Source organism: Protopterus annectens, chromosome 3.part0 (genome assembly GCF_019279795.1).
Source record: "Protopterus annectens isolate FY-2018-M chromosome 3.part0, PAN1.0, whole genome shotgun sequence".
NCBI classification, from domain to species: Eukaryota; Metazoa; Chordata; order Ceratodontiformes; family Protopteridae; genus Protopterus; species Protopterus annectens.
Window position 1 is genome coordinate 1,380,928,776 of NC_056731.1, and position 21,584 is coordinate 1,380,950,359.

The 21,584-nt window shown below is 38.1% G+C and overlaps 1 protein-coding gene across 1 annotated transcript in view; it reads right to left on the reverse strand.

Annotated features, from left to right (window-relative positions):
* Positions 1-15,608: 15,608 nt before the first annotated feature.
* Positions 15,609-21,584, reverse strand: part of LRRC69 (leucine rich repeat containing 69) — a 902,784-nt gene continuing 896,808 nt past the window's right edge. The window contains exon 8 of the mRNA XM_044065468.1: positions 15,609-16,325. Within this exon, the coding sequence (XP_043921403.1) occupies positions 16,215-16,325 (111 nt within the window). The 3' untranslated portion in view covers positions 15,609-16,214. The remainder of the gene's footprint in view (positions 16,326-21,584) is intronic.

Consider the following 21,584-nt stretch of genomic DNA (forward strand, 5'->3'; position numbering starts at 1 on the left):
CTTGCTCAGAAAGGGCAGAATGGACTGAACCATGACCACCTGGAACTTGGTGTGTCAAACCTATTTGTTCAGCACACTGAGATCTAAAATTGGTCTCCAGTCCCCTGTCTTCTTTGGCACTAAAAAGAAACTTGAGTAAGTTCCAAATTGTATTTCATCTGGAGGGACCTCTTGGATGACATTTTTCTAGCAGCTTTTGGATTTCTAGTGCTGCTGCCTGCCTATGATTGGGTGGTACTTCTGGGATTTTACTGGATAATGGAGGTGGTAGGGGAAAAGGAATGATATAACCTCTGGAAATAATTCTCTGCACCCAACTATCTTTTGCTATATTTAACCAGGCTTCCTGTTGCAGAAAAAAGTGACTCCCTACTGCCTCCAGAGGAAGGCAATTAGGCCTCCTTTCAGAAGCGCTGGAAGGGTCTGTCGGAAAGGAATCTCTAGACCCTCAGTTTTGTGGACCTCCTCTGCCATGTTGGTGTTTTATACCATTATCACTCCCCCCTCTGCCTCTGGGGGAACTACCTCCACATGCATCCAGGAAAGGACCCTGAGACTTCCTGAAGACATCTTCTACCTACATTTCTCACATTTTTAAACCCTTTCTCAGACATCAGAAATCAGATATCAAAAGGAGACTCAAAAATGATGTCCTAAAATATCCGGGGACAGTGAACAACTAAATACTACAGTTACTAGGAAGAAAAGTCAGTAAGAATAAGCTAACATGTTTTTTGTTATCAAAAATGGAAAAGAAAGGATAACTATAAAAGCAGAGAAGAAGTAAACAGGGTAGGAAAGGCCTATCAACAATGGTAATGTAGACTACACTATCAAGTGTATAAAGGTGTAGAAAAGTATATACTGTAAAAATGACAGACACTCAAGGAAACAGAATAAACTGTTTAGTGAAAAGGGTCTTATTAAAAAATAATAAGCACTTGAAAAATAGAATTTGTATATCTTTATTAACTAGCCCGAGAGTTGAAGGCAACCATGTCTAGATGTAAAAACGGCAAATGAGATCTGAGGGACATTAGGGATAGTGCATTATGGGTAGAAGAGGAGCTCAGGAGTTTGTTGGAGGCCACGAGCTAGTGTGACGGCTGATTCAGATCTGAGTATCAGATCTGAACCCATCAGTTGAGGAATAAATGAAAAGTGACAACATCCAATCATACAGTTTGTCAGAAACATCAGAAATTGTGAGGTTCAAAACTTTCACGATATATCATCATGAAAATTCACAATTAAAGCAAATACACTTAAGTTCCTTTATCTGGGTGTAATGAACAATAACTAACAGTTTACTGAGGACTATAACTCCATGGTGGAATACTGGTCATAAAAAACTCCTGAGGAAAAAGAGAAAGAAATTTAGGCTCTGGAAGAGGTACAACAGAAATTATTTAAAACGGGCTTATAATTAAGTCTCCAGAAGGTTAAATGCCTCTTTGAGATTGGCAAAAAGTAAATCTGAAGATACTTTAGTTAGTAGCCCTTGCTATAAGAAATTGTATTCTTTTGTTAGACACATCAGTAAAAAGGTTAAATCCTTCGGACTAATTTCTGTTTGAGGTAAAGTGCTGAATGCTGGAGAATTATTGGTAAATTTGCTCAATAACCACTTCTTGACGGAAGATGTTACACTGTTTGATGATGTTTCTGATGTAGGGATTTTAATAGAAGATGATTGAATGTGTCCAGTTTTCAATCTGATCCCTCTGCGAGCATCATTGAGCCATATTAAACAGGGTAGTGGTGTGGGACCTGATAATATTCCAGGCATTTTCTGGGTATTTTGCAGTAAATACATTTCGGCTACTATCACTCGATTTTTTAATAACCTGTTGTATTCTAGCATTGTTCCTGCTAGTTGGAAACATTCAGACATAATTCCAGTTCATAAGGGGCCCAAGGGACAATCTAATTAATTACAGACCTTACTTCATTGGTGGGGAAGAGCTCTGAGAGGTGTCTACTTTCCTTTCTTAATCAAAATTTTCAGAGATGTTTAATGGACCTCACTCAACATGATTTCACACAAAAAAAAAGGTCTAAGGTCTACGTTCACTAATTTAATTGAATTTTATGACCCAGTGACAATTGCTTTAGATATGGGCATGTTTGTAGTGGTGGTCTGTCTGGATTTGTCTAGGGCTTTTGACAATGTGCCTCATTCTACTATCATTGATGCCATGCTCAAACACAAAGTTAATCCATACATTGTTCGCCGGATGGCTAACTGTTTTTGTGGTAGATTGCAGAGAGTAAGGACAGGAAATTTCACATCTAGCTGGCTTAAAGTGAACAAAGGGGTCCTCCAGGGTTAAGTATTGTTCAACCTATTATTTTTATTTATTCCTAAGGCTTCTAATGTTTGGATAGCTAAGTATATGGACAGTATTAAACTAGTTTGTGTCATTACATCGACCCAGTATACTATCCAAATGTATGTAGAATGTCCAAATTCTTAGATCATATTTTTGGTCTGTTGTCCTGAAAAAAGTTTGCTTTTCTGGCAAGTCATTGAGGACTGAAAGCACTAAATAATGACAGATATTTGAGCTTTAAACTTCTTTTCCTTCACCAGATTTCTAAGTTTATAAGAGCAATACTTAAAGTCTGTCTTTAATTTGCATCTTTTGGGGTCACTTACTTTGCCTGCACTGCTCTAAGGGCATCTTTTTCTCTGTCTCCCTGCCACGCTATACCTAGACACACACACACACACACACACACACACACACACACACACACACACACACACACACACACAATGTCCAACAAAGCAAGTGATTTTTATGTTTCAGAGTTCTTACCTTGAGTAATCACTTTACGTTCATCTACAGTGTGACTCAGATGGTATGAATGGGGTCCAGACACTACTGGTCAACTGTGAGAGCAAGCTGTAAAAATTTCTGGCTGCATGGCTGGTTATAGTCCAGATTCTAATAACAGACAACTACTGAATAAGTAGGCAAAGTCTTAACTCCTCAAAACACGCAGCAGCAGAAATAATGAAAATAAAATAAATAAATAAATAAATAATGCTAGTCTCTGAAGTTAAGCACCTTCACAGTGGGCTTAAAAAAAAAAAGCAATAGCAGCAGCAGCAGCCCACAAGTTCTGCGACTACAAGACCCAACTGTTGGAGCAGAAAAATAAAAAAGAAATGCAGGTGCAGCATCTTCTTCAACAACAGCTAAATGAACAGTCTGCAACCTCATCTGCCATGACTGCAACAACAAGTAGCAAGGAAGGAATCCAACTTTCATCAGATTCATTTTAGTTCAGTTCAGGTCTGGATTTAAACTGAAGTTTGAACACAAAACCCACACGGCAAGTGACCATAATAAAAAAAAAAGTATCAGTTGGCAGCAGCAGGTAGTCTGCCTTTGCATCAGCCACAGGCTTAACTTAACAACAAATCTCCACTCTGCAGCAGCAACCAGCACAGGAGAAGTACTCTCTGAAACTGCTGGTCCCGGTCACACTAACAGCACACTACTTTAGCTGGCAGGGTCAGTGAAGGAAGCAGCAAAAAGAAAATAAAAGTAATAATCTCTTCTCTTTAGGTTCTTGGGTCCAGTAGTCCATGCACAGAGATCAGAATCACAAAACAAAGGCTAACTAGGCTTAGGCAGAAAAGAATTAAGATATTGATTGTGGCTGTATTTAAGGGCAAGGAAGCAGCCAGCCAAATACAGCTGCAGTCAAAACAGTTTAATTACAAATCATTACTTTTTTTTTAAACTTAAAGCATTGCACTGGCACCTCCCCTCCACCCACCCACCCACCCATATGTACCAACCAGTTAGCAAAGGTGATAACTGCAGTATGGGCTGCAAAACTCTTTCAGCCAATGGATGAACATTCCAATGGGGGACGGAGAGATAAAAAAAAAAAAGTGCTTAAATGAGTTTTGCTACCCCCAGGCTGGCTACTATAGTGTATATGGCATATGCCTGCTAGCACTCTTGCTAAAAAGACCCCATATACAATACAATGCATAAGGAAATTACTATGTCTTAAAGAGAGAAGAAAAATGGATGATGGAGGATATAGCATGCAAACAGAAGCAAACTTACAATGAGAAATAAGGTATATAAATATATTACTTCCTCGTCTGATAAAAATGATAAAACATTTTTGGAACTAGAAATCATGAGATGAAATTAAAAGAATGGATATTAGCAGAAAGCACAGGGAAAATTTTGTCATAGAACAAGTGACAGAAACATATAAAGTAATGCAATAATTGAGTGAAAGACCAAAACAACCATGTGCTGCACATAGCACAATTAGGGATGTCAAGATTCAAGGATGACAGACTCCTAGGATATCAAATGTAGACTGGAAGGGACATATGCCAATGTTTACTGTCATTTTATACATTGACATATCTGTTTATGGGTAAAAGGAGGAATGTGGTGTTAATAAACCTAATGATGGGAATGTTCTACAAAATTATCCACCTTTAGTGTAAAACCATTAATTCCACTCAGATGTTTTGACTGCCTTATAATGTAACTTCTCACAAATCTAGCATAAATAGTAGGATGCATTTTAGAAGCAAAAACATAGAGGAGTAGGAATCAAGTAACAAGGAGTCAGTTAATTATTTTTGTATCTTCCTTTGTTTACCAAGAAAGTATGACTAGGCAATGTTTCTTTTCCACAGAGACCTGGGGAGAAAAGCTGCACATGACATATATTTGAATAAGCTGACAGTAAAAAAAACTACTATAACACTAATGATTACATAACTTAACAGGTGATCACCAAGCTACATACACTATACAGTATTTACAGCATGTTAAGCCCAGACGCATCTATAGAACACAGTATATACAGCACATAAAACTAATATATATCACTAGACCATTCAGCATTATTTACAGTATATGTACATACTCCCACTGTAAATTTAGCACACAGCGCATAAGACATATACAGTCCAAACAGTTAAATTCACTTGAGATCCATAACCTGGACTATAGCAAAAGTGTGGGAATAAAGTGGCATTTGTTTGATTTGACAAGTTCAAGTGCAGAATTAGTAATGTGGTCTGTGCAAGAGCAGTACTGTTATAAGATTTCCTTGGGCTTGTAGATTATAGACAGGATAGGATCATATCTATCAACTGTCCAAATTTTTGCAGAATGTCCAGATTTTGCCTCATATTTTTGGTCTGTTCCTCATAAAATTTGTGGTTTTCTGGCAAAATCACTATGATGATCTAAGGATTGAAGTCAACAAATAATGACATACATTTGAGTTTCAGACTTCATATATTTCAGAAAATATATATTAACACAAACCCTGTTACTCTAGCAATTTTCTAAGTTTATAAGAGCAATATTTAACATCTGTCACAACTGTTAGACTTTTGTCCCCCCATTTTGTCAGGTTTTGTCCAGATTTCTTATACTAACAGGTTGAGAAGTATGGATAAGATTTAGAATAAGAAAGGGTCTTGGTAATAGGGCTGTTACAAGGATGTTACAAAGGCAAGACAATTTGTTTGAGAGGAAGTCTATAAAGAGATTTTAAATTGTAGATAAGAGGAAATATTTCTGATATCTTCCAGAATTAAATTCACAGTTTAGCAACATATACATTATATAAACAGTTGACATTCTGAATTTTAGATTTCAGCGAGTACTAGATGTTGGTTTAATGAGCACAGATATCTTGGGGTGTTCCAGTTTAATATCTCAGTAGTGGCAGGGCATCTGTTTGAGGTATACAGAATATTGTCTTAACATGAGAAAAGGCTAGCAGATTAGACAGCTACTGTCAGGTAAGGGAGTGAAGTGTGGTTACTTGCAAACATTGCAAATTTGTTATAAGTTTACTCCAGTTTAGCTAGCTGAGAAAACTGTAGACTAGTGAACATTAGTAATGCATACAGGAGACTAGGAGTACAAAGGTCTGAGCTAAAGTCTTACGTGCATATTCTGTTAGCAACGCTTAGTTCATGGTTAGTTTTTTTAATTGTATGTTGGATGTGCTGATTGAATCTTAATCTGTGGTCTATTATTATTCCCAGTAGTTATGTATTTTGTGCTAACTCAAGTCTAGTATCATTAACTGATAATATGGATACTACATAATAGTTTAAGTGTTGGATTGGAGTAAAATTAACATTAGTAAAGTTTTATGGGTCTATATTATAAGACTGAAAGAGCATATGTGAGACTACATAAAAGTCGACTCATAATACACGAAACCTAACAACAGCGAACGGCCACGTAAGCAAAATTTTCCATAGGGAAAAAACTTACACGGCCGTTCGCTAAAAAAAAAAATATTTAATACCATAAACAGCCCAACGGGGGGGGGGGCTCTGCCCCCCACACCCCCTAACTAAATATACCAACTCCAAGATCACACTATAGGGAAGGAAAGGACATCTCCGTGAAGTTGGCCAACTATCTCCTTGTCCTGTGACATACTCATCGAATTGCTTAAATGTGGTTTGATGAATATGTGTCGCTGTTTTCATATTCACTCAGAAGAATTTTTGTGCTTCTAATATATACAGACCCAAGTTTTATCTGGTTTATCAGTAGTTTTAGATTGTTCCTGCCAGTTTTCAGTTTTTGCAGAAGAATGCTGCATGTCATCTTGGAGCTCTTTGATTATAAATGCAGCACATATTAGTGCTGAGTCATCTGCATATTGGATTAGATTTGCTGAGTGAGAGACTGTAGGCATTTTGTTTACAAATATACTATTAAAGAGTAATGGTGCCAATATTTAACTTATTTTTTAATTGTACTTATTTTTTTATGACAGGGTTAGTTCCACTACACCAGTGGCCTCTTTTCAGGGAAGACCTGAGGTGATTCTTATTAACTTGAGCAAATTTGGCCAAGGCAACAGAAAACTTTTTTTATAAGCGCCATGGGACCTTTTGCATCCATCTGAACTGCTACCAACAGAGGCAGATGGGACCTTGGTTTAATGTCTCAGTTGAAAGACAGCACCTTTGGAGATCAGCACCCTTAAGTGGCACTACACTGGCAATATTGGAAAATTAAGCAACTCTCTGGTGTAGAAGTAAAACTCTTATCTGTCTGACCTTCTAGAACCAAAAGTAAGTGTGTATTACTGACACTGCTGCAATATAACAGCATATAATGAATAATAATAATTATAATGAACCTTTGTGACACTCAGTGAGAATGAGAATCACAGGAATGAAGACAGATGCAGAGCTGTAATTTGTCAACCATGGGGAAAGCATGACAATGAGAAAGAGAGAAGTCTTTAAGCTACATAAGAAGAAAAAGACAGGAACTGGACCAAAAAAAAGATACAAAGTGAAACAGCATGATGAGCAGGAAAATAATGCCCACTTTTACAAGTTTATTGGCTGCTTGTGATTCATAACTAAAACACTAGGTCTTACATTGAATAATAAACTCAGGAAGACTTCATATCTATTGAAATGTGGAGATACTGATGATTATGGTAGAAGCAGTGATGGACAGAGAGAGAAGCAATTATTTATTTTTCAATTGATATGCATTGAAGTAGAAAGGTAGGTCTACTAAGCATACTTATGTATCTGCTGGTGTGCATGTGTGTACACATGCATAGGTGTGTATACGTGCTTGTGTTCATTTTTCTCAGAAAATATTCTGTGATAGGAGATCAGGAAGATATTTAGTAGTAGTAATAGTTATAAATCTCAAACATTATGCATCACTAACTATGCTACTGAGGAGATTAGAAGATAATAAAGGATGAAAACAGAAATGCTGTGACAAGGGAGAACAGTATTTAGCAACTAACCAATGTCTACGTTAGATGAACTGATTTGGGAAGCAAGATTTTTGACCAAATTAGGTCAGACAAAGGGAACCGGCAAATCCTTTTAACAGCTGAATGCAGGTATAAGGACAAGACATCTTTTTGTACACCAGATGGTTTCCCAGTATACTGGAAGCATAGCTAAGGAGGGGCAAAAGGGACAGCTACCCAGGGTGCAAAATGCTAGGGGAAGTGATCAGCAGATCTTCATCAGTCTTAGTGCTATTGCATTTGTGGTAAGAAATGAAACATAGCAGAGCTTTGTGTGGGACATAAACTGTAACATGCAGTTTGCTACAGTTTAAAAGGAGAGAAGAGCTTATTTTCTCAACTTAAAATACAGGAGGACCACATCAAGAATAACTAGCTACACCTCTGCAGTAAACTGTCTTGCCTTTTGGTAACATGGTGCCCCTACATCCTTTCAAAGATTAACAGATAGAATCCTAAAGCCCCATGTTAAACATGCTGTTGCTTATCTAGATGATGTGATACACTCTGAGGACTGTGTCACCCATCTAGTTAAGGTATAAGCCATTTTAAACTCTGAAATAAGACAGGTTTAAAGTTATTTTTAACAAGAGCAAGTGAGACAGATAAGATTAAAATATTAAGGGTATGTAATTGGAAGGGGAATTTTAAGGCAGAGGAATAAAAAGCTAGGAGCAGTTTGAAATTGACCTATTCTGGGCATTAAGAAGAAAGATAGGGCATTCTAGGGGTTAATTGGCTACTATCAAAAATGTGCACCCTTTTTGCATCTACAGTGTGCCCTTTTATAGATAAACTGCCAGATGCCCTTTAAAGTCAAATGGAAATGAGAAGCAGATAAGCATAATATTCAGTGCCTGCTTATCAATAAGAGATAGACCTAGGCAGTGCTTTTATAGGAATGTGAGCAGGGGAGAAGAACATCCAAAATGCTTTTTAAGTTGCAGGCTAACTAGAGCAGAGACCAAATACTGCACTAATGAGAGGGAGCACTTGGTGTTCAAGTGGGTGCTCTTGTCATTAGAGTATTAACTCCTTGGCAGGGACCTTGGTCACACACCATGCCCCTCAAATAAAGCTACACAAGAAAGAGAATGGAGATATAATGTAGATGGCCTGTCTATAGCTCACAACCCATCTAATGGGCATCTTCAAGTTGAAGGAAAAACACAGCATAGTGCCCTGGTACTCATCTAAGAATGTGTGAAAACTGATACTTGGTAGAAAAAAATACTGTATGCAGTATTCTGGTATGATTTGTTAAAATGATCTGCTGTAGATAATATTGTAAATGTTGATGTACAGAAAATGTCTCTTTATTAGGTAAAGAGGTTTCTGTGCCTTAAACATTTTATATGAAAATATTCCCTTTAATGCCATTTTCCATGGTATCTAAATGTTTCATTGTGACATCCCCCATCGGCCATTAACAAAGAGTCTCAATCCCCACCAATGACAACAGTGAGGGGTATTCACTTGGAATAGAAATAGATACACACAATATTTCCAGATGCATCAATCTGCACCAAGCACAATTTCCCTTAAGATCGCACAGGGAACACACTCCCATCCTGGGGCTAGGTTTCCCTCTATCTCTCCCGGCCCCTGACACAGCTGTAGAGTTGAGTGTTCCAAGCTAAGTCCTCCACCACCATCTCTGTGAAACCAGTGCTCTGTGTCCCTGCTCCAAGTAGCTGATACACACACTCTTTGAGGTTTGATTTTCACACACACACAAACACACCTGTGAAAAGCTGGCACAGATTTATCAGCTATGCCCCCTCTGCCCAGACTATACAGTAGACACTGCCACCACAATACTCCAAAGCCAGCTACTCTAAGGCTCTTCAAGGGTACCCAATTATACTGAGTAAAATTAACACTAATACAAATGGTAGTGTTTGACCAATGCAGCAAGACTTTCAGGAGCAGCCACAGTGCCACCAAATAAATATAAGTAATCCTGATGGTTAAATATTCTCCAAAAGACCAGCCACAATGAAAAGTTTAAATATATTTAATAATAAAAGAACATGAAACTACTAAATATTTATTTATAATAAACAGCAAAGTTTCAATAACAGGAAATATTAAAAATAACACTGAAAAAAAGATTCACACAGATACAGAAAAACAACACTTAAGTAATCTCACTATAGTTTCCTGACTGAGCTAAAGAATTACTGTCCTCTAATTCACTTACTAGAGCAAGTCAAGATGTTGTGGGTGAGTGGTTTTTCTTTTCCAGGTTTCACAAACAGACTGCTGAGAGCTAAGTGACATCTCTCACCAATATCTAAATATCATTTCACTGCTGGCTATAGAATGATATCACATCTGGTCTTCTGACTCTGGTTCCCACACTACCCCCCTTTACTAGAAACTTGCACCAGGATCTTGCACATGTGTCATAATACACACACATAGAGCTTTGCTAATATATGTTACAGCATCTGGAAGCTGTAAAACAATTTTAACACTTCCATTCTTTCTACAGAGCTACTGTCAGGCTTCCCACAGACATTTTGTCTCTGGCTGCAATCAGAACTGTGAGATACAATCTTTATGGTCTAAACCAGGCAATTTAATTTCAGACTATTTTTCTAAGTTAGCTGGACTGAGATTAACATTTTCTCTTCCAGTATCCTCTGTTAAAATATATTCATTTCAACAGTTACAATACAGTCTGATACACAAATATATTTATTTTCTGTCCAGCAGGACCCACTGTTGGTACATTTTTAACACAAGCAGCTTTACAAATACATTTTCAACACAAGCACCTGTCAAATCAGTTTGATACGCAAATGACATATAATTCTTTACAAAACTCCAGCTAGCTATGCTGGAATGTTACACATCCACTGCTCTACTTCTCCTGGCATAGCTGGCACTACCTCACATTGTCACATTTATAAATAAAGGTTATGTGCTTACCATAAAGCTAGATCCTTGTTGTCCCTCTCTGTCCATCTCAACAGTTGGGTTTTCCACCTTGAGGTGGATCCAAGCCAGCAATATTTTCAAAGCTTATCCAGTGCTTGACCTCCTCTCTTCCATGCTAAAGTGAGCTGACAGTATCACCTCAGATTGAGTTTACTTTAAAACAGATGAGAATAACCCTGGAAAGGGAGCTCCAAAAAAGAATGATTAGTGGTTTCAAATTTGATCTAATATGATCCCGGAAACAGCTCAAAAGAAATTATGTCGATTTGAATTGTAGAAAGGGGGTCAAAATGTCAAAATCGACAGAGAGGGACAACAAGGATCTAGCACTATGTTAAGTACATAACTTTCATATCCTGTGTTGTCCCTTCCATCCATTTTGACAGATGGGACAGAGACCCTAGCTAGCAAGAACCAGGAGTGACATCATGGCAGGATACCTTCTGAGTATAGGAGGTTTTAGTAGAAAGGTGTCCTTTAGAAAAGCTTATGAAGCTTTCAGAGATTTCTGGTGTCATTCTAAGGGGATCCAGTATCTGACTGCCTGGGATGACATGATCGACAGACCTTGATGCTTTGCCAGAGATGGCTTGCATCTGTCACCGCTGGGATTCCAGGTACTGGCTAAGGCTCTTGCAACCCCTATAGTGCCTTTCTTAGGCAGTGTTCCAAAGACCAAAATTCCACCATAACAGCTACAAATAAATGCAATCTGAGGGTCATGCTGCTCAGTGCTAGAAGTATAAATCTCAAGATATACTCGCTCGAAGCTCTCCTCAAAAATGGAGAATGTTGACATCTGTGCTGTAATGGAGATCTGATTTAATGAGGCAGAAAGCACCCCTGCACTCCCAGGCTACAACTCATTCCATACCTTTCACCTCCAGAATACAGCCAGAAGCTCCAAAGGTGGTGGGATCTCCATATTCTTACAGGATATGCATGCATCCGAGATACTTCAAGTACAACTAACACTGGTTAAGATGGCGATACAAGTCATAGCCTGCTACAGAACCCCAAACATGTCCCTAGACTCTCACTCCAAGTTCCTAAGTACCCTGGAATCTATCAAGGTCCAACCCAATACTCTCATACTGGGTGACTTCAACTACCCTTCCATCAACTAGGAAAACTATTCAAGTACCAATGTACAGGCCCAACGCTTTCTGAAATTTATCAGTTCCAATGCCCTGGACCAGCTCATTTTGACTCCCACTAGAGGAAGCAACATCCTCAACCTGGTTATCACCAACGTGAGAGACCATTGCTCCACACCTATAGTCAATTCCTCCCTGCTTAAATCCGACCACAAACTGATCACCATGGAAATCTCCATCTCACCTACAACCCTTGCTAAGTTGACCACCCTGAAAAACTTCTCTAAAGCCGACTTTGGGCTCCTAAAATCAGAGGTGGCTAACTTCTCAGCACCCATTCCAATGGAAAACAGCTGCATGACTGCCGAATCATACACCAATGCACTGTACAAGCACATACACAAATGCATGGACCTTGCCATACCAAATAGAACTAAGATGCTCTTCTCCAAAAAAAGGAAGCCAATTTGGTGGTCCCCAGCCATCAATAAACTCTATAACAGAAGAAAGAAACTGTTGCAGAAAAAAATGAAGTCACAAGACTGGAAAAATTCCCTTATCAGTCTGAACCAAAAGCTGAAATCCCTTATCAAATCCTCTAAAGCCAGCTATGAAGGCAGAATTCTGTCTGACACCAAAAATAACCACAAAGCCTTCTATAGGTATATCAAAAACCTCCCAGTCAATACCCAGATCTGCTCTGAGTTATTGCACAATGGCACCTCCTATACTGAGCCAACAGATATAGCCAACATACTGGCCAACAGATTCAGTGCCAACTTTACCCCTCTCCCCCCAAGGGCCCTATCACAATACCAGAAGAAAGCCTGGTACCCACCATTACTGAGGTAAAAGCTGTATTGTCCAAAGCCAACAATACAGCATCCATGGGACCCAATAATATCCCTGGCTGCATACTACATGAACTACAGAATGAACTGGCACTACATCTGTGTGCCCTGTTCAATCACAGCCTTACCTCAAACTATATCCCTAATGAATGGCGTACTGCTACAGTCATCCCACTCCATAAAGGGGGAGCAACTACAGACCTTGGGAACTATCGCCCATTAGCCTGATAAGTCTGGTATGCAAAGCTATGGAGCACATCATCATGGACCTGCTTAACAAAGATATAGGCAATCTTCAAACTCTTAACCCCACACAGTTTGGCTTTGTTAAGGGGCAATCCTGCCTGTTGAACCTGTTTGACTTCTTTAAGGCAGTCACCAATACTGTGGATGAGGGTAAGACAGTGCATACAGCCTACCTCAACCTGGCCAAGGCCTTTGATACCATTCCTCACTCAAGTATCATTGATAAACTCACCAAGCTAGGCATCAATCCTTACATCACTAGGTGGGTTGCAAATTGGCTCACAGACAGGACCCACAGAGGGAAAGTTGCAGATTCCAAGTCAGACTGTCAACTAGTCATGAGTGGAGTCCCACAGGGCTCAGTCCTGTGCCCTCTCCTGTTTGGTATCTACTTTTCAGAAGTCCAGGCCAACACAGAAGGTATCTTGCCAAACCCTCTGCAAACCAACGTGACTAAGCCTGCAAACAGGACAGACTACCCAGGAGGTATATGGGACCACTCCAAACACCTTTCTCATCAGGGGAAGGGGTATTAGTTTGCCATTTCTCTATTGTCTTAACTGCATTAACTCACTAAATGAAGTGTTGCAGGAGTAGATCAAGGGGACCATTCTCCTTCATCTAGGTCAGTGTCCTCAGTGAGAGGCTTCTGAGAAGAGTCCATGTGTCACCTCTTATGCTTACACTTTCTGTCGTCTTCAGCTGGGGAGAGCATTAAAGAGTTATAAGTCTTTTGGCTCCTTGAGAAATGTATGGATCAAGAGTTTCTGAAACAGCCTGTCCCTGGGAAAGAAAAAGATCAGCTCCAACAGTCACAGGTATATGGAGGTCTGAGTGGAGCTGAAGTAAGAAAAATATCCCCTTCCCAAGTGGATTGTCAAGCCAGAATTTTCTCAAAAGTCTTGAACACTATGAACAGAGCCAATGGAGATTAAACCTCCAGGGTTGATGACCTGACCAGATCTGAGATTGAGACCAGACCTAAACTGCCAATGGCCAAAGCACCCAGAGCCAAGAAAGAACCTGAGTCGATCCTGCCTCCAGACATTCAGTGTTGACCTCTGGCTCTGGGATGCCATCAGCTCTGGCGAGTTCAGAGTAGACTGGGTCAGAGAGATTGAAGATGTTGAATACCCCAGGGCTGTTGATGCTGACTGAGGGACAATCAGAGAGAACCTTGGTTCTGAAGTCATCAGGATGCAACATAATGATTGGAAAAGAAGCAAGTATAACAGGAGTGGGTGGGCCAGCTCTCTCAACCCCCTCAAATTTGAGGAGGAGGAAATAACTTCCATATTTTTACAGGCCTTTACAGTGGCTCTCATTATCTTGTCCCACTTGATGTCCTTGACACTTTTGGGGGATCCAATGTACCATCTGGATGCAGCTGAGGGTGGCCTATAAGTCAACAAACTAGAGAACTCCCTCTCTGAAGACTGAGAGCCTGGAGATGAAATTCTTTTCTGGAAGTGATATGAAAGAGCAACTGTCTCAGAATCACTCAAGGATAAGTGTAACAGGTTTAATACTTTTTTAATTTAACAGTTAAAATGGGAGAACATTACAAAACAGAAGTGATGTGATACATTTTATTGGATCAACAGAGGTTTTATAATACAGATACTCAAGCCTTACAGACTAACTGAAGCCTTTCATCAGGAAACTCCCTGTTCTTCATCTGATACCATACCAAAGTAATACAGACATAATTATAATATATATTTATTCTGAGCCTGCTATTCAGCCAAATGGTTTAACTGGTAGTGCAAGAATGTCAATAGTCCAGAGAAACAGACATACATACACACATGCACACAGATGCATAATAACACAACACTCATAAATATGTTTTAAATGATAATTACACTAGCACTAATACTTGCACATGCCTGCCTCATAGCCTCTGCAATATAAGTTCCACTTACATAGGATTCCTCTAATAAATTAGCCACATAAATAGCAGAATTGGAATATAGAGAATTAAAACCCGCGGTGGTGGTGCTGCTGTAGCGTTGTCGCCTCATTGTAAGATGCTGTCCGGTTCGATTCTCAGCTAGAGTGTCTTCTGTGTGGAGACATACGTGAATGGGTGTACCTTCAATGAAGGTTGTACATCAGGGCTGGTAACTCGGCATGTAAAAAATCAACTACCAATCATTAGCGGACCGGAGTTCTGCTGTGGTGACCCCCTAACCGGGAAGAGCCAAAAGACACAACAATGGAGTACTGAATGAAAATGAAAAAATAAACTGATAAAAGTACATTAAAATTATAAAGATATATATATATATATATATATATATGTATATATATATATATATATATATATATATATATATATATATATATATATAAATCTAATATATGTTTGTAACATGCATATACATTAGAAATACAAAATTGTTCACATTCTAAATGTCCCAGCTGATAGCCTACATACAAAAAAATGTCTCAGTAACAATTTCTGTTGTTTGTTGTTGTTGTTTGTCTTTCGACTTTTCTCAGTTAGGGGTCGCCACAGCGGAACTCCGGTCCACTAATGACTGGCAGTAGACTTTCACAAACGCCAAGGTGCCAACTCGACGTTCAACCTTCAACTAAGGCACGCTCATTTACGCATGTCTTTCGAAGACCCACCCAACCGCGGGGAGGACATGCAAACTCCACACAACGCTACCGCTGCACCACTGCTGATGTCTCAGTAACAATTTCTCAGTAACAATTTCTGTAATCTTTGTAAATTAAAAAAAAATGATTGTGAGATTCTAAATATGGTTGAGAATGAAATGAGCACATATTTTTTTTTAAAAAAAGAGCAATACTAATGTTCCTGTTATGTTAGTAATGCTGCAGCATAGCTGAAATATGGTGAAGGCAAATAAGTGAGCATTTTGTTAGTGCTGGTAAAACTTTTCCTTGCCACAACATTGACACAGTCCATGGCCCCTTCAGTCACAAAAAAATAAAGTGCTTTTCATTCACTCATTTAATAATTTATTTTCAATCCTGTGAGGGGCCAAATTCGAATTGTTTTAACATATATACCATTTTTGATATCTTACATAGAAAAAGTTGTGGATGTTGCTTAGCCATTTAAATCCGGTATTATATTGTATTTCTTTAAGTAATACATTCAAAAGTGAATGAGGGAGCATAAAGAGTTTATATGCTGTCAGCATGCTTGATTGTAGAAAAGAGATTACACAGTTAATTTACAATATCATGATTCTTCCAAGGAATTCTCCAGTGTTGTTTTGCTTCATGGAACAGCGACTCCATAGTATTCATGCCCAGACTGGTTAAAACATTTGTAAGAGCAAAGAAAAACTTTTACCGGTAGAAATTTTAGCTGACAGGTAATCTTCAGTTCCTAGAAAAAAAAGAAAAAAAGAATAAATATGTATTTATCTCATTAGAAAATAGGAATATTGCTGACCACATATTTCAAGCAGTATAATTAAAAAATAGGAAATATTCACAAAAGAGAAGAACAAAGTCTTGATTACCTTCACTAAATTATTGACGATCAAAGTAACATAGTTTAGTTACATTCTGAAATATGCAGTAATCAGTGAAATTTGAAAAATAATAAAGTTATTTAGTTTCTCACCATCCTCACAATCTACCAAATCTGTAAAAATACCAAAAAATCTTATTCCAATCAAGAATCCCAGAAAATATAGAATTTTATAGGAATCAAGTTCCAAGGCAACACAACTTCATTTAAAAGAAAATCATTTTTTTTCAACAGATGAAGAATGGCTGGCTAGGACATAACACTGGGGATAAGATATAGTATAACTGGATTTCAAAAAGGTATTTTATTCTGTTCTTGCAGACATGGTACTAACAAACTGGGCAGCCCCGTCATCAGTTGCAATGTGGAAAACTGGGATTAAAAGTGAGCCGGGAATAGAATAACAGCTGTCTCTGGTTAGTATAGTTTAACCCCACATAAGACCATGACAAGGTACCACAGTTATCAGAGTTGGGGTTAGTCCTGTTTCAGCCTTCATTAGTGACACTGTGGCAGAGCTAGAAGAGAAAATGTACTTCACAGTGGTAAAGTTTAAAATCTGAAATGATATGAACACACAGAGGACTATGAAATGAAACAGATCATGATAAGCTGAAGAATTTTTCTGAAGTGTACTTATTAACATTTTGAAGTAATAAATAACATGCTCTTGCACTTTAAATTTAAAGATGGTGATAATTAGCCTTTTTTCACTTCTGAGTAACTTTTGGCTGCTACCACCCTCCTTAGGACAAAGCACTGTATCAAAGGTATACAGCTAAGAACAACAGCCTGCTCGAAGTTATTCAGGTGGAAAGAGCACAAGCATTTTGTTCACTACTGTTTCTGTTATGTTAGTAATGCTGCAGCAAATCCTTTTACCTATCTCTGGTCTATCTAATCAATACATATGCCTGTATGCTGATTCACGTAAAAAGGAAATTTAATGACACTTGTCACTTGATTCTAGTTTGATTATATCCCTGCACACTGTACTGCTCCCTGGAAAAATGGTTGAAACATAGTCATGTTATATATCTCCTGCATGCTTCTCTTCCCCTCCTAAACTTCCTGCTATATTCCAGCCTAGACTAACACTTTTCTGTACTCTCTGTAGCTATACCACATAGGGTTTCTGTTAGTTATTCTGCCTCACTGTTGCCCACCTCTTAATACATTTCCTCCAATGGAGATCAGACATTTGCACTTAATGTCCACTGGCTGCATCATAAACCATTTGTCAAAAGCAAGTTATATCCTCACAGTTCAAAAACTATCCATATTTCTAAATCTAGAATCTATTGGAGAAGTGTAAATGGCAAACTGCTCATCTCCAAACGCATTGCTAGGGTGAGGAGAAGGGGGCAGCTGCCACAGTCAAAAGGTGTTAGGTGGTCCAAGTGGTAGAGATGCAATTGATTGTAAGAGCAGTGCCCACATTTATTTCCATACCAGCATTTCCGAATGTCAGTACAGAAATTACTGCTGTTACTGCTTTTGCAGTCAAGTACAAGGGACAGTCAGAAATGAAATGCTTCAGCTCTTCATTTTAATATAAGTTGTTGTAGGAAGTGGTTTGTGACAATTTTTAAATGTGGAAAGTTTCCTGTCTGGCAGTTAGGACCTTTTTTTTTAAGATTGTGGAGAATGTATCTGGCTAGGACAACCAGATCTTTTTTGCTCCTTAGGCTGAGGAGTTTAGGGGGTGCAAAATCGGGTTAATGGCACTGGCCACTAGATAAGACAGCTACAGCTCTGTTTAGCACAAATTAATCTTTACAGTGGTCATATTCATTAGATTCTAGCTCAAACTAGTTTTGCTAATCACAATAAACAGTAAGCATTATTTCTGTAATGTTTTGCAAGCTACTTACAGTATCTCACTAAGATACACACACAGACACACACACACACACACACACACATATATATATATATATATATACATATATATATATATATATATATATATATATATATATATATATATATATATATATATTTTTTTTTTTTTTTTTAAACAACCAGTAGCATTATTCGATCCACAGCCTTTACCTATTGTGCAGTCCACATGCATGGTGCACAATTTTATCCTGGTTATTTAATTAAATTTATACATCTCAATTTATTTTAATTATTAACATACTGACTAACCCAGAACCAGAATTCACAATATAGTTTTCTTTACCCCTTTTCTAGTTCTTCCCAATGATAAGTTAGGCAATTCCCTTCATTCCTATATATATATCCTTTCCCTTAAATCAGATGCTAAATTACTTTCTCATCCCATGTCCTCCATTTCTTTTCATGTGAAGTACTTGGCACATACCTTATTGTTCCGCACTCCCCTTCTTTTGTCTCTTCCATAATTTGTTTTACCTCTTCTGTTGACAGTTCTTGGTTTGTTTTCCATTTTCAAGTTATCCCTTTCTTTAGCTACCAACAGAATTAATGCTTTGACATGTTTTTTTTCACCTTAAGTTCATTTTTCCCAGACAGAATTCTATCTATATGTGCCTATTTTCTCCTGTTATAATCTTATTTAACTCTTTACCCTTCATTTGTAAGTCTCCAGTTTGTCACAAGTTCAAAAAATATGACTCAAGTCCCCTTCTGATTTTGTTCACACCTCCAGCAATTATCCCCTACTACAGGTACCTCTCGTATTCTTTCTGGGGTATAAAAACATTTCCATCCAAATATCTTACATTTCCTTGAATTTGCCACTCTACTTTGGGGGGGGGGGGGTTCATACAAATATCTTCCCACATTTGCTTTGTGATTTATTCTTCCATTTTTTTCTTGCCACTTCTGCCTAAGCTTCAATGTATTTCCCCTACATTCTTGTACTCAGGCCTTGTACTGTCTACTCACTGTTTTTTTTTTTATTTATCATGTTGTTCATCTAGTTTTGAGCAATATCTCAATCAATTCTGGTTCTTGTTTGTTTTCTCTTACTATCTTCCTTGTCATATTTTTCTATAATTGTGTAACTCCCTTTATATCTATGTCTGTAACCATTAGTCTCTGTTGCTTGTCTAGTCAGGATAAAATAGACGAGTCTTTCTGGGTTCTGTTCAAGCAGCTTTAATATGTACAAACACATTAGGATTGAGGCTTAATAAGGTTAACATATGAATTTATAAACAAACTAGCTATTACACTCATACCTGCCCACTCACTGGCTGCACTCTCAAAATAGCACTGAAGCTATCACGTGCTTGCTATTTATATGCATGTGCCATCCTTGAAATCCTTCTTAAAGAACACTCTAGCCTACATCCTCCCTCTTTGAGAACTAAGTCATGCAATATTGACTGCATCAGTTTACATGCAATCAATACAAATAATCCTTTGTCATGCAATTATACAGAACTAGAAACATATATACAATTATGCCCAGGGTTGCTGTGTATTTCACAGTAGGTCTGGAAATATGACCAAATCATGTGACATAAAAATTTGAATTAGGTCTATCAACTGGGACTGTCTCTACTAAATGTTCAAGCTTAGGGACATCAGGAAGATCATCAGAAATGGAAGTAGAAGTTAAGACACGTTCTGCAACAGGAACAATGTCTGGATTGCTCTGAGATCTAGAGTCTGTATCACAGAAACAATGCTGCAATATAGATTCTGGTACAGGAAGACGATGTCTATGATTTCTCCTGTACTCCACATCCTGAGAGTCTACAAAGTAGGATCTCGACTTTGTACATATACCTGTTACTTGACCAATCCAGTAGAAACCTTTCGCCATTTGTATCCTTACTGTCTCTCCTCCTTTCAATGGATGAATAAATCTGCTCAATTTATCATAGCTAGACTTCTGGAAAAGAACACTTTCTGAATAATTGGGTTCTAATTGTTCAGTTGTTCTTAGCTTTAGGCCTCAACAAACTGGAACTATTAGGCAATGTTACTCTGGTTTGCCTAGACAGAAGTCTCTGAGCAGGCGAGCCAAGTACATCATCACTGGGTATGTTTCTGAGATTGAGTAAATTCAAAAAGACATCAGTATTATCATGCTTTGACCTTTCAAGTAATTGCTTTGCACTCTGTACTGCATGTTCAGCTAGTCCATTTGACTGTGGATATTCTGGACTACTAGTAACATGTACAAAGTCCCATTCTCTTACAAATTTCTGAAACAACTGACTAGTAAATTGAGTACCATTGTCAGAAATGACTTTGTGTGGACTACCATGGACTGAGAAATGATGTTTCAACTTGGTGATAGCAGTGGATATTAGATTACGCAGTAAATCAATCTCAAACCAATTCAAATAAGAGTCTACCAATACTAAGTAATGCTGATTGTTCCATTCAAATATATCAGTGGCTACTGTTGACCAAGGTAGTTCAGGAACTTGCCTTTGTTAAAGTGGTTCTTTTTGCAAATGCGGTTTAGTATTATTGCATACTGAACAAGAAGAAAGTACTTTGTCAATGTCTTTTACTAGAGAAGGTGAAAATACTAATTCTGTCACTCTTCTTTTGGTAGCTTCGGAACCTGGGTGACCACAATGCAACATCTGGATATACTCATGTTGTAAGGAAGCAGGAACAATAAATTTAGGACCTTTAAAAGTAATACCATCTTCCATCAACATCTCATCTCTGTAAGGAAAATAAGTTTGCAGTTCAGGTGGTACACTAGATTGCTTTGACGGCCATCCAACATTAATGTAGTGGTTGAGCTTTTGCAAAATCGGATCAGTATTTGTATGATCTCTCAGCTCATCAAGTCTTGTGGTAGAAAAATTATGCATTTCCATAATGTCAAAGTCAAAATTCTCTGCATGAAGCTGTTCCATTGTATTTCTGGGTGATCTGGATAAGGTATCAGCCAGATAAAAAAGTTTGCCTTTTTGTATAGACCATTTTGAAGTTGTACTTTTGCAATTTGAGCATCATTCTTTGTAATCTATCTGGAGCTGAATGCATAGGCTTCTTTACAATAGTAACTAGAGGTTGGTGATCAGTTGCAATCTGAATAGCTTGACCATAGATATAATCATGAAACTTGGAATTACTATTGACAAAAGTTCCTTCTCAATTAGAGCATATTGTATTTCAGTTTGGGTAAGAGTTCTAGATGCATAGGCTACT